Genomic DNA, 15278 nt, shown 5'->3' on the forward strand with positions numbered 1-15278 from the left:
TTTGTATTAACTTAAAAAAGTTTTCTTGAAATGCTCAAGACTGCAATGACCGTGATTATTCTTTTTTTTTCTTTTCTTTTCTTTTTTTATTTATTTATTACCATTAAAGAAATAAAGCATATATTTGGTGTTTCTGGAACATGATGGTCCGAATGTTATTTCCCTGTCTAATAGCAAAAAGATGGAACAATGAACAGTGTTAAATGGCATATTATGGTTTTACTCTTTTTTTTTTTCTTTCTTTCTCAAAAGACACACAAAGCTGCAATGAAAGCGAATGCCTCATAAAACTACACCCTATCAATATTCTGGAATTCGGCTGTCACGTGTAAATTGAAACATAACCCAGAAGGCGTAAAACTTTCCCTGTGCGCAACAACAACCTCCAAAGCGCACACAGTCCATTCTGACCATGAAAGGATTTTTAAACTTTATGTAGTTTAGTTAAATAGACGCGTGCAATCACAAGGTTTTGAACATAACATAATCATTCTTATTTATGCTGCATTTGCAAGTCTTGGTTTGGAACTGAGAAGTTTTTGGTGATGGGCATGGCTGTACTCTGGGGTTCCCCGGTGAGTTTTCTTCATGTCTGGCTTACCCTGGTGATCTGCAGCCAGTGTGCTTTGGCTTTTTCGGTCGCTGGACAACAGGAGACGACCTGTGACGCGAACGGTAGTGTTTACTATGTGGGCGAATGGTACTTTTTAGACTCAGATCATTGTACCCAGTGCGAATGTACAGCAGAAGGGTCTGCTTGCGCGCGGACTGAGTGCACATCCCTGCCTGCCGCCTGCATCCATGTCAGCCATTACCCGACAGACTGCTGCCCGAGATGCGAGAAGATCGGCTGCGAGTACGGGGGAGAAGTCTACGAACTGGGCCAACAATTTCAGGTATAGTCCAACGTGTCTGTAAAGAGTCTACCTATGTCCACAGAAAGAAAGGAAGACATTTTTACATTTCTAAGTGGGCTTTAGGTCTGAATGTTCTCTGGTTTTATATTTGTCGTTTTAACTGCTCTCCTAAATAATTGAACCCATAACTTTTTTACACATGCTTGCAGTTTAGAAACCTGTAATACATTAATGTTGATGCGAAATTTGACAACAATAACAAAATAAAACTATTTATTAAGAGAACAGCATAATGTTTTTTTATGATTTAAAGATAGGCAATAATTGATTAAAAGATGAGTGAACAGGCCCTTTTTTTCTTTTCAAGGTTTGTTAATAATAGGCTTTCGTTTCAGTTGAGACATGTTTTCCCTGGGTGGTTACATTGTTTGAAAGTTTTGGTATTGGTCCCAAAAGGACAATTCAAAATATTTAGCGCCATCACGTGGTTGATGATAAAATGAATTACGTCTCCATTAGTGGTGGAGACTCATCTCTGTGACTTTTCGAGCAGGTTACAGCTTAACGCCAGTAGGTGGCAATTGTGTAACGAGTAAGAGTGTCATTAAATAGTTCACTGAACCAATTCGTCAAAACACCGAATCAGCCAAAACAGGCCTTATCCTTTATTGTTGAATCTTCGTAAACAAGGATCTGCTGAGCAAATCTGTAGGCATGCAAATTTGGAGTCTCAACTGACTCTCCTTCATATTCAAAACAGCACTTTGTTTAGTGAAGAAGTGTTTTGGTGCAATAGGTCCAGCTCCTGGGGTCCAACAAATGAAATGCTTCTTAATTAACAGCTCACAAACCTATGCTGTTTGCTAATGCACCAACCAAACTCTGAATACAGAAAAGCATGTCATGCATTTCAAAAGAGAGTTTGATTTGTTCATGAAAAAGATTCAAAATAGCACTACAGTAATCTTTATTCATAAGAACAGGTATTAATACAGCAGAACTAGTCTTAACTTGTCAAGTTGTTGACTGTTTATTACTTGCAGTCCATACAGATTACAATGTGAGAATTGGGGGACAATCAATTCAAATGGTTCAAACATACCAAAACAAAAGCTTTATCATGGTAAGCAAACAAATAGATACGCTACATCATACATAAAGACTTAGATTCCAATTATAGGTTGAATGAACCTTTTTGTTGAGCCGGAACAAAAGCAGCTCTTTGCTTCTGCAGCACAATTGTTTAATATGATCACCTTCCATACCCTTTCGTGAACATGGTTATGCATTGTGTAAGTTAAAAGCTAATACAGTCAAGATTCTTTTGTTCTGAGGCAAGGTTGAAGCACAAATCTGATGTACACTGGGCTGAAATCATAAAGGGCAATTTAATACTCTGTTTGAGGAACTGAAGAATGAAATATCTCTGGTGGCACAGGCTTGGAAAAAGCAGGGCTTATATGTGCTTCATTATCTCCCTGATTTGGTTATTATGGCTAATGGGGAATCCCTGAGGGGAAAATTGAAGCCTTCTGACAGACTCCAAGGAATACACTTTGCCTGAGCTGACATCATTTTCTTCCAGTCCATTTAACCCAACCTCCAGTACTGAGCCACAGGTGGTAATGCAGCTCCTACTTAATCAGCAGTGTGGGAGTGGAATTTGATCACATTCTTCACATTGTAGGGCATTAAAACGCAGTGTTGGATTGGCACAACAACAAATGTCGGTATATACAAGCAAGCAATTTGTCCTGCTGGTTCTGTTTAAAAAGCTGTTCAAAGGAATAGAGTAATACATGTGTTTTTCAACTGATGATTTGTATTTGATTTACAGCCGTCAGCGTGTGAGCAATGCACCTGTCACAGCGACGGCATCGCCCGCTGTCAGGTCGCAGACTGTGCCCCTCCACCATGTGTTAACCCAGTCTATCAAAAAGGGAAATGTTGCCCTCAGTGCAAGGATGGTAAGTTTTTCAGAAGTGAAAAAGAAAACAGTGCCATATTTGTAAGGCTTATTACACTTTTATTTACTGTAATTGCCCAAGTCTCGACTAACTCAGTATGACATTCTCATAGCCTCAACACATACATGCAGGATACAATTGTGTTTGGTCTTCGGTAATGATTCTGTATGTAATATATCTATATAATTCATTCAATAACAGATGAGAAAGTTCAGAAGCCGGGCCATGTGCTAGGCCAGTTTCTGCACCTGAAATAAGATAACACTCCTTATGAGTTGAGCTTCTGCCGTATTGTTTTCTCTGTATACTGTGAAGTATGAAGGTAATTATAGTGTTTACTGAGAGCAAAGATAAGGCAGGCATGTAGGCAGCCAAAACAACACACATAAATCAAACATATACTTCACCAATGTGATAAATGGTCAGTTCCTCAAATGATGTTGCATTTTTGTCGATAAAAATGGCCTCTGTGGGGGAAAATGTTAAATTAAGTTTTCTGTTAATCTAAAGTAACTTCCAAATTAAAGTAGAACCTTATCTTAAACGTTAAACACTCTAAAAAAGCAATGTGCCATTATCTACACTCCAAGGCTTCCTAATTAGTGGCGCTTGCTGAGGTTTTTCAAAAACTCCTGACCTTAAGTATTTAAATTCTGCACATAACTTGTCCAGCACAGTTTGTGCTACAGACATGAATGACACCTGAGGTTGTGCAGACGTTTGAGGAAAGTGTTCTGCTACTTTTCTAAGCATCTGAATTTTGAGTTACAAGAGAGAAAAAATCCAGAATTATAGAGACTTGAGAGGCTTTTCTGATTTGGACTAGGAAGTAACCACTTAGCAACATCCAGAAAACCATTGCAATAGAGTAAGAAAAAGTTCCAAACCACCTTCGCAATTACATAACAACACTTTAGTTCAGTGGTTCTCAACTGAGCAAACATCTAAAGGGCCACAGGAATGACTTAAAATGATTTAAATCATAGTTGTATAAAAATAATCCAAATTATAGTTTATGTGGGGGCCTTCAAGTCAAAAAGGTACCATGGCAATGTTTTCTCCATACATATAAGTAGTTTATTATTGAAAATATTATCTCTTAAAGGTGAAGTTTTCCATTTCTGCATCTCTTGCATCACCAAGTGGAACTGCAAAAACAAGGTTGGACACAGTCCCATAGCCCCGCCCCAAAAATCACACTATTGGTTGAGATAATGTTGCTATGTCTGGCTTGTCAGTATCAAAACAAAGTTTTAAAGGAATAGTTCACCCAAAAATGAAAATTTTGTCATCATTTGCTCACCCTCATGTCGTTCTTTCTGATGTTGACATAAAATAAGATATTTTGAAGAATGCTGGTAATCAAACAGTTGACCGTCCCCATTGATTTCCATAGTATTTCTTCTCCCAAGTCAATGGGGACTAACAACTGTTTGGTATTTCAAAATTCTTCAAAATATCTTCTATGGTGTTCAACATAAGAAAGAAACTTAAACAGCTTTGGAGTAAATGATGACAAAATTTTCAGTTTGGTGTGAACTGTTCCTTTAATAGTGGCACTGTGTTTACAACTTGTGTATTGCTCACATATATCTGTCTCTGTATATTAGGATGAGACAGCTAAAAATATTTTAACTTTGGAAAAATGTCACAGTTCACCTTTAACTACAAAAAATGGGCCTCATTAATCATCTCTTTCTTGTGGCTCCAGGGCCCAACTGTTACGTGAATGCCTCTAGGACCCAAGTGATCCCTGGAGGTGAGCCAGTTTGGGTCGACTCCTGTACCAAATGTCGATGTCACGACGGTCAGGATGCAGGTTACTGGGAAGGCAACCGCTTGGCAACGTGTTCCCATGTGCACAACTGCCAGCCTGACAAGGGGCTGAACTGAGAAAAGAGATCAAAAATAGGGTCATCTTTTATCCTTGTTTAAACAATGGATGACAAAACTCGGCAGATATTTAAACCACTCTTGCAGAAGAAAGTGTGGAGGCTATTTGTGTTATATGATTAAAAAACAGTCTATTATTCTTCTTCTTCTTATGTTAACTAACCATTTAACGTCCATTTGTTAAAGTACAACTACTTAGGGATATTCCCTAATAAAACAGATAATAGAGCTTAGTATTGAGACAACTTTTTGGACATGTGAGCATATTAACATCTACAGTACATTGGGCACTGTGTAGTGCACACTTGCACCTGCAAATGCAATGATCATCCGCTAAACTACATTTTTTTATTGGTGTTTTTACACGATTTAAAGTAGCATGTATGTTTATATTATTTTCTGCTTCAAAAGACTGAAAACCAAAGTGTTGAGAATGCAAGACTTACATTACTGCCATGCAGGCATGGAAACAGCTAATGTAGCATGAAATACAGACAAACCTATCATAAATGAATCATGTATAAATAAAGCAGTCTCATTTTTGCTTGATTTCTGTTCTGACACTGTGGTAATATTGCTTCTTTTTTTTTCGAGGACTGTATTTGCAGCAATGACAGAATGTACACAAATATAAATAAACCACAAGTGATCTATGTGTCTTGTCTTATTATCCCATATATGAAGTTAGAGGATGTTTGTGTTGTTATTTCTACTAGTTTATTGCAACATCTGTCACATAAAAAATAACTTTTTGAGAGGCAGATTATTGAGTTTCCTGCATACGGATGACAGTTTAGAGATACGATGTTCTCTTTCCACTAAACTGCCATGGTCCCCGAGAAGTGATTTGGAATGGTGCTGGTAAAAGGTGGGTGTTGAAATAATCAGGTTTATTACTTTGTTCTGATCCATTTTGCCTCATAACTGACTTCTTATAGATTCCATATTCCACACACACAACAACAACATTATAATAAGGCATTCTACATTCATTCAAACCCAGAAACTCAGCATATAAACAGTAACCCATCATCAGATTCTTGTAGCATCAGATTTATTGATTGTATACAAAAAGTATGTTTGATATGACATAATGCATTCTATATAAGATATAGTATTTTGACATTCAATGTACAAAAAACCTTGATAGACACAGTAAGTCTTTAAAAATGCGCCCCAGGCATGAAGACCTGAGGCCGTCAGTAGTTTCTTAAGCAAGTCTTTGTGTAGGTGTGGAATACTTGCCCACATCTGTCCCTCTCTCACATTAATAAGCATGAAGCACAGATGGAGTTCTTTTCCAGAGAACGACTGAGGACAAAAAGGGTGATGGAGGAGAGAGGGTGAGCATTACGTACACAAGTCTGTGTGTGCAAGCTTTCAGGATGGGAAGGTTTGCTGACCCAAGAGTGATATAAAAGAATGGCATCAAAATAAAAAGTATATTCATTTGTGGCACCGGTGTGATTTTGCAAACTATAAAGCGAGATTCGCTGAAGAACAGCATCCTGACCTCAAGGATTGCATTTGTGCTTTGCAAGGTTGGTAATGACAGTTGTGCGAGCTTTACTTGATTGCATTGTTAGCACAAGAAATATGAGTAACTTTGAAATGGAACAATCAGATGATCTAAATGTATACACTTTTATAAACTGCAATGAAACTTGAATTCCATTCAAAACACTAAAGAATAATGCAACTCTGTATCTACACTGTAGAATATAAGTAGCTTTTTTTGCCACTGGGGCAAAATTAAGATCAAAAAATTGATTGTATCACCAGACTAACTTAAAAAAATAAAAAAATAAAAAAAAATTAAAAGGAAATTTCATTATTTTCCTCACTAATAAGAACCATAACTACAGAATTAAGTCACACAATCCAAATACATGGCCTTACTAGAACCCCTTTAAGGTGTACTCAGTAATTTCATACGTAATTATATATATAATTAATATGTAAATATGTAATATTTCAAACTTTTTGCTCACAAAGACGGCATTTATTTGATCAAAAAATACTGTAAAAACAGAATTATTGTGAAGCATTATTACAATTTAAAATAACTGTTTTCTATTTTTAACAATGTTAATTGTTCAAATCTAATGTATTCCTGTGATAGCAAAGCTAAATTTTCAGCAGTCACGTGATCCTTCAGAAATCATTCTAATAATGCTGGATATTTTTGAGGAAACACTGATACAGGATTCATCGATAGACAGAAAGTTCAAAAGTGCAGTGTTTATTTGAAAGTGAAATCTATTTATTGTCACTTTTGATCACTTAAATGCATCCCTGCTAAATAAATGTATCATTTCCTTAAAAAAAATAAACCTTTGAATGTTACATAAATAGATACTGAATAATTTCACTTGTGAAATAAATTAGTCTTGGCAGCATACATCTGCCATGTCAATCAGTGCAACCAACAAAAATGACTGAGTACACCTTTAAATCAATATAAAACATATTTTTCAGAAGAATGGCTACACATTATACACTATCATGCTGTATCAAGCCTGACAGACTGCATGCAACAATGTGCGTGAGGCCTTCAATATGTTGGATTTAGTTCTGCTCACTCCGTATACACCATATGGACTGCATTTTTCATTTTGAAAAAATTAAGATAATGTAAATGACATGCGCTCTGCAACATAGTTTCTTCTTCAATTTAATACACGTCTTGATACATGAACTCAAAAAGGAAGTAATCTCATTTTACTTCAACAGAAACAGATTTCTATTTCATTCGCCAAAACATTGCAGGACGAGCATAATGTCTTTTTAATAAGGATATTGGTTTGAAATCTCATTCGTGTTGAAGGTTTAGGATTCACTGCATTCTACAGCACTGTTTCTCAGCATTTGAAATGCAGGTCACAGCTAGAGTAAATATTATTGAATATGATCAATGAATAGTTCTGAATAGTGTGCACATGGATGTCAACTTTTAAGGCTATTAATCCATGAAAAATCAAAGGGCTTGAGGCAAAATTGTGTCAGGTAAGTATTAACAGTTATTTCGCTTGACGGCCAATGTACAAATACTGCGTGGCAAAAGTGATGCGCTTATAACTGACAGGTAGTGGTACCCATGAGACAGAGGTGATGAAATACTCAAGAAGGAAACAATGTTAGTGACACAGTGACTGCTTGGGTCAGCAGTTAAGACAACATAAATGCACACACAGAAATGAAATGGGTTGGTGAGGCTAAAATGAAAGGCATGAGGAGAAAGACGAGGAAATGTGTATTTTAAAAAGGACAGGGAGAGTGGCTGGGCTCTCATTAATGACTTCCTCTGTGCTGGGCTGAAAGAATCGTTGATAGCACAAAAGAAGCGTCCGCACACTGCGCAGAAAAGCCGATAAGAGAGAAAAAAGAGCTTGAACTCTCCTCACATTTACCCCTAATAATACATCTGAAGGCATCAGCTTGGTGTTTTCAGGCAGTAAAATAAAAGGTGAAGAAGGAATAAGGAGCAATAAAACAACTTTAAAAGGCTTGCAAAGTATTGTAAAGAAAAGCAGTTCAATACAGTTATTCAGATCTTTTTGGAAGAGGTGAATACAGGGTCCAAAATTAACATTAGCCAAACGCCAAATGCAAGTGAAAATCAACATAACATCGATGCATTATGAAAATGATGGAAACCAGATAAATCTTATAATCCATCTATGTTTTTGTTTTTATCTGAAGTTTTTTGTCCTCCGTTTTGGAGGACAAAAGTGTGGGGTCGGTAAGATTGTTTGTCTTTGAAAGTCTTTAATGCTGCATTTATTCGATCAAAAATACAGTAAAAACAGTAATATTGTGAAATATTACAACTGAAAATAAATGTTTTCTATTTTAATTTATTTGTTATTCCTGTGATAAGATATTCAGCAGCCATTGCTCTTCAGTGTCATGTGATGCTTCAGAAATAATTCTAATATGCTGATTTGGCACTCAAGAGGTTGAAAACAGTTTTTTTTTTTTTTTTTTGCAGAAACTGTCAAACATTTGATTAATCTTCAATGAACAGATATTCGAAAAGCATTTATTTGAAATTTAAACTATACAAATGTACAACTCTTTACTGTAAGTATTCATTGACAAAGTATTCATTTCTTAAAAAAACATATCTTACTGACCCCAAACTTTTGAAGGGTAGTGTATGAATATTATTCACATTAAGCTATCAAAACAAAAACATGAAGGAACATAATTATAGATCTTCATATTTAGTAGTTTTATAGCACAGTTAAGGCTGAAGTAGCTTCTTAGTGAACTGTGCTCTTATAAATATGCTAAAAACGACAGCTAATAATAATTCCTGTGCCACAGAAACAAAAATATGTTGATTCATGGCCTGTAAGAAATAATTACAGCACATTCTGTAAACTTCCTCAAATAACTCGAATTGGAAGTTGTGGCAAAACATTGAGTTTGGACCCTTGGTGTATATTTTTTGATATTGGACATATCATAGAATCATTTAAATAACACCTCCAAAGATGATCATCAAAAGAGGCGCGAGACTCTAAAACTGAATGACAAGGGCATTATTTGATCAAGTTTTTGATATATGACAGATCTAAATATGAATCTTTGAGGCAAATGAAAGTAAACAAAGAAAGAGTGGCTCGTAGCACAGTCAGTTTTGAGCAGGTGGTGATAGATACAGAGGTTTGATCATCAGTAACTTCTACAGAAGCTCCTCTATCTCTTAACAAAAGTTCTTGCCGTTTCTCCAGGCATCTACTCGGCAGCCAGAGGATATGCTGCGGCAATCCATTTGTACCATATTGACTGACAGTCAAGTGCTTGTAGGATTAGTCTAGACCCAGTCTAATCACATCACATAGTTGTCCTCCAAGTTCCAATGAAGACATCCCAACAAGGGTTTCATCCCCAGAAATGCTGAGAAGTGTTTTCAAATTCAGCTTAGTCCGAAGAGACGATACAAAAGCGCAAGATAGAGACACAATCCAAAGGAGCCAACTTCAAGCACTGATTTATCAACCTCACATGATCAACCAACATCTGAGATACGAAAGAAGAGATTTGAACACTGCAAGCATCGCAGGTACAAAGACACATTCGCTTTTGAAATGTACAGTATGTTCTGACTGATTTACATCAAGTGACCAGGCTGTTCTTCGCAGATCAACGTCACTTACCAAAACCAGAACGGAACAATCCTCCCGTTAAGAGCCTAAAAGCTTGAATTGATCCTCAAGGTCTGAACAAAACAGCCATTGGAGTATGATGATGCAATTTCCGTCCCTCCAGACACTGTGCACATCTCGATCTGGATCAGGATATGAATCTACAGTACATCGTTGGATCCACATCAAGCTTCCATGTATTCCTGAGAACTAACCTGTTCAGCATATCACTGCTGTATCATAGGAAGGTGACCCTGGGCAGAGTTTGTGTGTGTGTGTTTGTGTGCTGAACTTTAAGAAGATCATGGTATCCTTGGTCCAGAACCGGTAGCTCTCTATCCTTTGAGGGGTCTGGGTGGAGGCTTGCCGATCTCTACGGAAATGTTGGTGTAGAGCGGATATTTCTTCACGGACACCACTCTGTACATCAGCGAGCTGATCCCATCTTTCCTCATGGTGTTCTTGGTGTTCTGGATCTTACTGAACCTGGAGAAAGAAGGAGAAATACAAGCAGTATTAGCTGTGCCATGGTTTTCAGAAACACAAAAGGACTCAAAGTGGACTTGATATAATGACAGTATAGACTGGTTCAGCTTCAAAAAGCACAAAAGCTGTGCAAATAAACCATAAATGTGGTTTATACATCTCATGTACAATATTCTGACACTTTCAGACCAGAAAAAAGTCAAAAATTTTACATTTAAGGGATCAGCAGTTTGTCCGTGGTGCACTACCCTCAAAGAGACATATTTGTACCTTATTAACCCCTCAAAGGTTCATGGTAGTACCTTAAGGGTACATATTACCACTCTAAGAAACTAATATGCAACTTTTGGAGGAAGATGTGGCACAACGTTGAACCTTTAAGGGCACCGACCCAGTTACAAGCTGTTGTAACCCTGAAGGTACCATTTTTGCACTTTTTTTTTTTCTTTTTTTCAGACAGCAAAAATCCTGATAGACTAATAATCTTCAACTTCTTATTCTGCACTGTTTCAGAACTAAATGCTATGACCTGCACCATATGTGCAATGTTTGATTTGAAATCAGCAGATGAAGGTTATCAGTTAAAAGCATTACCTTTGGGTCTATTCATAACACAGAATTAGAATTTGGCTTCAAGAGACTTGGGATATAGCAGATTGAGTCACAGAATCATATTTTGTAGTGCTTTTATAGTGCTTTTGTGTCTTTTTAGACCTTGACAGTCCATGCTCACTGAAAAAAATGTAAAGGGTCTCTAATAAAAATATATTTTGTGTGTCAAGGAAAAAATAACAACATACATATTTAAAACAACAAGTTTTGGGTGGAGTATTACCTTGGCAAGGTTCAAGTCTCAAGCCAAATGTTTATTGTAAATGTTCAACCGCTCAACTGTTAGAACGCATGCTTGTAAGTCACTAGCAAATGACAATGTCAAATCAATTCACTTACATACATACACTAACATACCAATGTCAACCAGCAGGGGGTGAAATAACATTTGTAAAGGTGAACAGAGCATCATTCTCACAAAGGAAAAAACAAATGGTCCTCCCAAAAGATTTCTCTGTATCAAAACAGACAATTTTAAACACTTTTGTTATATAATAAGAGTTTTTACACTATAATACATGTCAACAAAAATAAATGAGCTTTATATGCTGTGGGCACTGGAAGATAAGAGAAAAAAGAGACACGAGTGTATCAGAATCCCGATTGGTTTATCAATAAAATGAGAAGTTCCTTAAATTTAACGAGCTCAGCTAGAAAAGCAAACTACCGGAGTATTCAGGAGCTCTGCTTCCCCAGCAGTGTTTTATATTACATCTTAACCTCTCATCCCTTAAGACACTTAAAATGATATACATTTCAACATTTCGGCCTTAACCGAAGAAGAACTGTACTAATAAATAGCACATTTACTCTGAAATGCCACAAAAGTAGGAAAAGGAGTTCAGTTTGTCTGTTAACGGCAGCTTGATTTATGCCACGCTATCAACTTCCATATCAATGTAGGTACCACGAAGGCTATTGCAGAGTCTGCAGATAATGATTTATGTACACTGCTTGAATGAAATTAAAGTATTTGATAGGGCTCACACTGAACTAGAATTAATATTCATGTGGACCGGTGTGGAGCAGCATGAAGGAAGGTTGATGAATAGAAGCCTGGTTTCTCCGGCAAGCATAACATCTCATTATGGAGGCTGATGCTCTTCTGCGGAGTGACCAAACAAAGACGGCTGTGGCAGTAACAGAGCTGAGGAGAGGGCAACCATTCATCAAGTCTAACAACTCTTCTTTTTAAATAAGGGTACGCTTGGAGAACGCAGCCACTTACTCTTCTTAGTCATACTGCATCTCCATGCAGCATGTCTTAAAAATGACCTAAACCTGTGTGACAGGAAAATAAAACAAAACAACACTTAAAGTGCCAGGAACTTTACCACAGCTTAAATAGTGCAGGAAGTATTAGCTGCCCTATACAAAAATAGAAATTGTTCAAATGTTTTAGGTCAGTAATTTTTTTAAAGAAATTAATCCATTTATTCAGCAAGGATGCATTAAACTGATCGAAAGTGACAATAATACTAATACATTATTAAAATTTGAAGTTGTATCTGCGAACATGTGAACTACTGTGAACTAATCGTTTGGTCTCGTACTGTATCGCGTCCCTTGTAAGTGTCAGGCGCTTGCTTGGCCATTTGTTGTGATTAACAGGAAAGTGTGTTCAACTGAATTGGATTAGTATTTTGTTAGACGGGTATAAAAAAGCTTAGTTTACCGCGGGAGCGGTCGTGTGAAGACCGAAGAGTGTAAAGACCATCAACTCTACCGTGCAGGGAAACCGACAAGGGATATAAGTATCGCTTTTTATTTTTCCTCTTTCCTACTACTGGTTTCACTTCGGTTTCAGTTTTTATAACCATTTCTTACTATGTGTAAGTAAGTTATTCCTGTTTTTTTTTTAGCATGTGTGTTTGGCTCAGTGTTATTTTTTAGGATTACTGATAAACTAATGCAGTTTGATTTGTATTTTTTTTAAAATCTATTTTAGTTTTAGTTACAGTTGTAGTAATGTTGTCATTTTATTTTATCTTATTTTTTTTATTATGTCTGCATAAGTTTATTAAGTTTTATTTAATTTGAGTTATTTTAGTATTTCAACATACTAAATGGAAATGAAATAACATATATTGAATTTATATATGTGTGTGGCTGTACATACACATGTTTTGTTTTTTTTTTTTTTTTGGTGTTTGGCTTAGTGTTATGTTAGAATCATTATTATACTCATACCTTTTGTTGTTTTAGTATTTTGAATTGTTTTTAACTTAATTTTTTTGTTTTCATTTAAATGTGTAGTTTTGAAATGTTGTATGCATTTGTCATTTTTATTTAATGTCTTTATTTTCTTAAATATGTGTGTATATAGTATTTATAGAGTTTTAACTTTTAGTTTTAGTTACTTTTTCTTATTTGTAAGTCGCTTTGGATAAAAGCGTCTGCTAAATGACTTAAAGTAACATGAACGAACATTTTTATTAACTAACATTAACAAAGATAAATAAATGCGGTAAAAATATACTTCATTGTTAGTTCATGTTAGTTAATGCATTAACAAATGTTTACAAATGAGACCTTATTGTAAAGTGTTATCCAATAAAGAGATTAATAATGTTACAAAAAGATTATTTAAAATAAATGCTGTTTTTTTTATCTGAAGGATCATGTGACACTGAAGACTGAAATAATGGCTTCAGATTTACCATCACAGGAATGCATATATATATATATATATATATATATATATTACATTTTAAAAGATATTAAAATAGTTCCACAATATTATTTATTTTTAATTTTTGATCAAATATAATACAGACTTGAGCATAAGAGATTTTAAATATAATACAGACTCAAGCATAAAAGATTTAAAACATGAAAACAAATCTTCAACTTTTTCTGAAATGAGCAAAGGGTGCAATTGACACAAATGGACAGCTATGAGACATTAGATGTCAGAGTCTTGCACCTCTTTGCCTGATTTTACACTGACATAAATACAATTCTGGTCAGTACAGTAATTATGAACGATAACTAGTTAATGTCTTGTAGTAAAATTCTATACTATTTCTCAAAGTAAAATAAATAAAAGCAATATGTTTTTAAATACAAGGGAATTTAGGCATCAATATGTACAAAATACACATTTTTAATTAATTTGGATATTTGCTAAATATTGCATTTAACTGCTAAATTAACTGGAAAGTTGAAAAAGTGAGGCTTTGATGTGAGAACAAATTTATAACTATTAAATGCAAACATTACTCCACTGTCCTACCACGCTGTTCTAAACGAATTCCTATAAGGAAATGAGGCCAAAATCTATACATTACCACAGAGAGTATAAGAGAAACACAAAATAAGTAATGTTTGAAAGTGCTATATAAATAAATGCCAGTAATCCACAGCATTCCCCAAATCAGCTTTCTTCATCAAATTTCCAGCTCGGTTTTTAGAGGCAGTCCTGTTTGAGACTAAACCTCTTATCACGTACAAACGAGCCATCTTAGAATAATCCCCACAAGCCTCTAATGGAGGCAATAAAATCTAGAGAGGAAGGGATCATACTCTAAATGACTTCCCATTATTCCCGTTATGGTGCTAATCAATTATTAATCAGATGCCCAGATGAGTTGTGACTCTGCCACCTACACTGATGCGTGTCTGGGTGGGTTATATCAGCCCTGGCAGAGTCAGAGAGTGTTTCAGAGGATGCTGTGGAGATCCATCAATCTCTGACCGCACTTCCTGATATATAGATTGTCATCGAGCTGCAGTGCCGACGTCTGCGTCAGTCTGTGGATGTTCATCTTCATACGGCTGGCTCACTCGGTTAGCACACTTACAGTAAATGGGGCACTAAAGTAAAGCTTTTTCTGACTTGCATATATTTATTTTAGTGCTGTCAAATCTATTAATAGCGATTAATCGGTAACACTTTACAATAAGGTTCATTAGTTAACAACATTAGTTAACATGAACTAAGAATGAACAATACTTCTACAGCATTTATTAATCTTAGTTAATGTTAATTTCAGCATTTATTAATGCATTATTAAAATCACAAGTTGTGTTTGTTAACATTAGTTAATGCAACATGAATAAACAATGAGCAACTGTATTTTCATTAACTAAAATGAACAAATATTAATAAATAGTGTAATAAATGCATTGTTCATTGTTTGTTCATGTTAGTTAATACATTAACTCATGTTAACAAATGACACCTTATTGTAAAGTGTTACCGATTAATCACATCCAAAATAAAAGTTTTACACACACTATATGTGTGTACTGTGTATATTTATACACTATCAGACAAAAGTTTTTTGACAGCAAGATTTTTAAAGAAT

General features: G+C 35.6%; 2 protein-coding genes across 2 annotated transcripts in view; one reads left to right on the plus strand and one right to left on the minus strand.

Annotated features, from left to right (window-relative positions):
* Positions 1-57: 57 nt before the first annotated feature.
* On the plus strand, positions 58-5370 carry zgc:113531 (uncharacterized protein LOC541359 homolog). The gene is made up of 3 exons (XM_058754719.1): positions 58-896; positions 2695-2824; positions 4536-5370. The coding sequence occupies exons 1-3, from the start codon at positions 546-548 to the stop codon at positions 4715-4717; spliced, it is 663 nt and encodes a 220-aa protein (XP_058610702.1). The 5' UTR covers positions 58-545; the 3' UTR covers positions 4718-5370.
* A 366-nt stretch (positions 5371-5736) lies between these two features.
* Positions 5737-15278, minus strand: part of b4galt2 (UDP-Gal:betaGlcNAc beta 1,4- galactosyltransferase, polypeptide 2) — a 113552-nt gene continuing 104010 nt past the window's right edge. Inside the window, exon 7 of the mRNA XM_058745876.1 lies at positions 5737-10356. Coding sequence (XP_058601859.1) covers positions 10206-10356 — 151 coding nt within the window. The 3' untranslated portion in view covers positions 5737-10205. The remainder of the gene's footprint in view (positions 10357-15278) is intronic.

This window comes from Onychostoma macrolepis, chromosome 02 (genome assembly GCF_012432095.1).
Source record: "Onychostoma macrolepis isolate SWU-2019 chromosome 02, ASM1243209v1, whole genome shotgun sequence".
Taxonomy (NCBI): domain Eukaryota; kingdom Metazoa; phylum Chordata; class Actinopteri; order Cypriniformes; family Cyprinidae; genus Onychostoma; species Onychostoma macrolepis.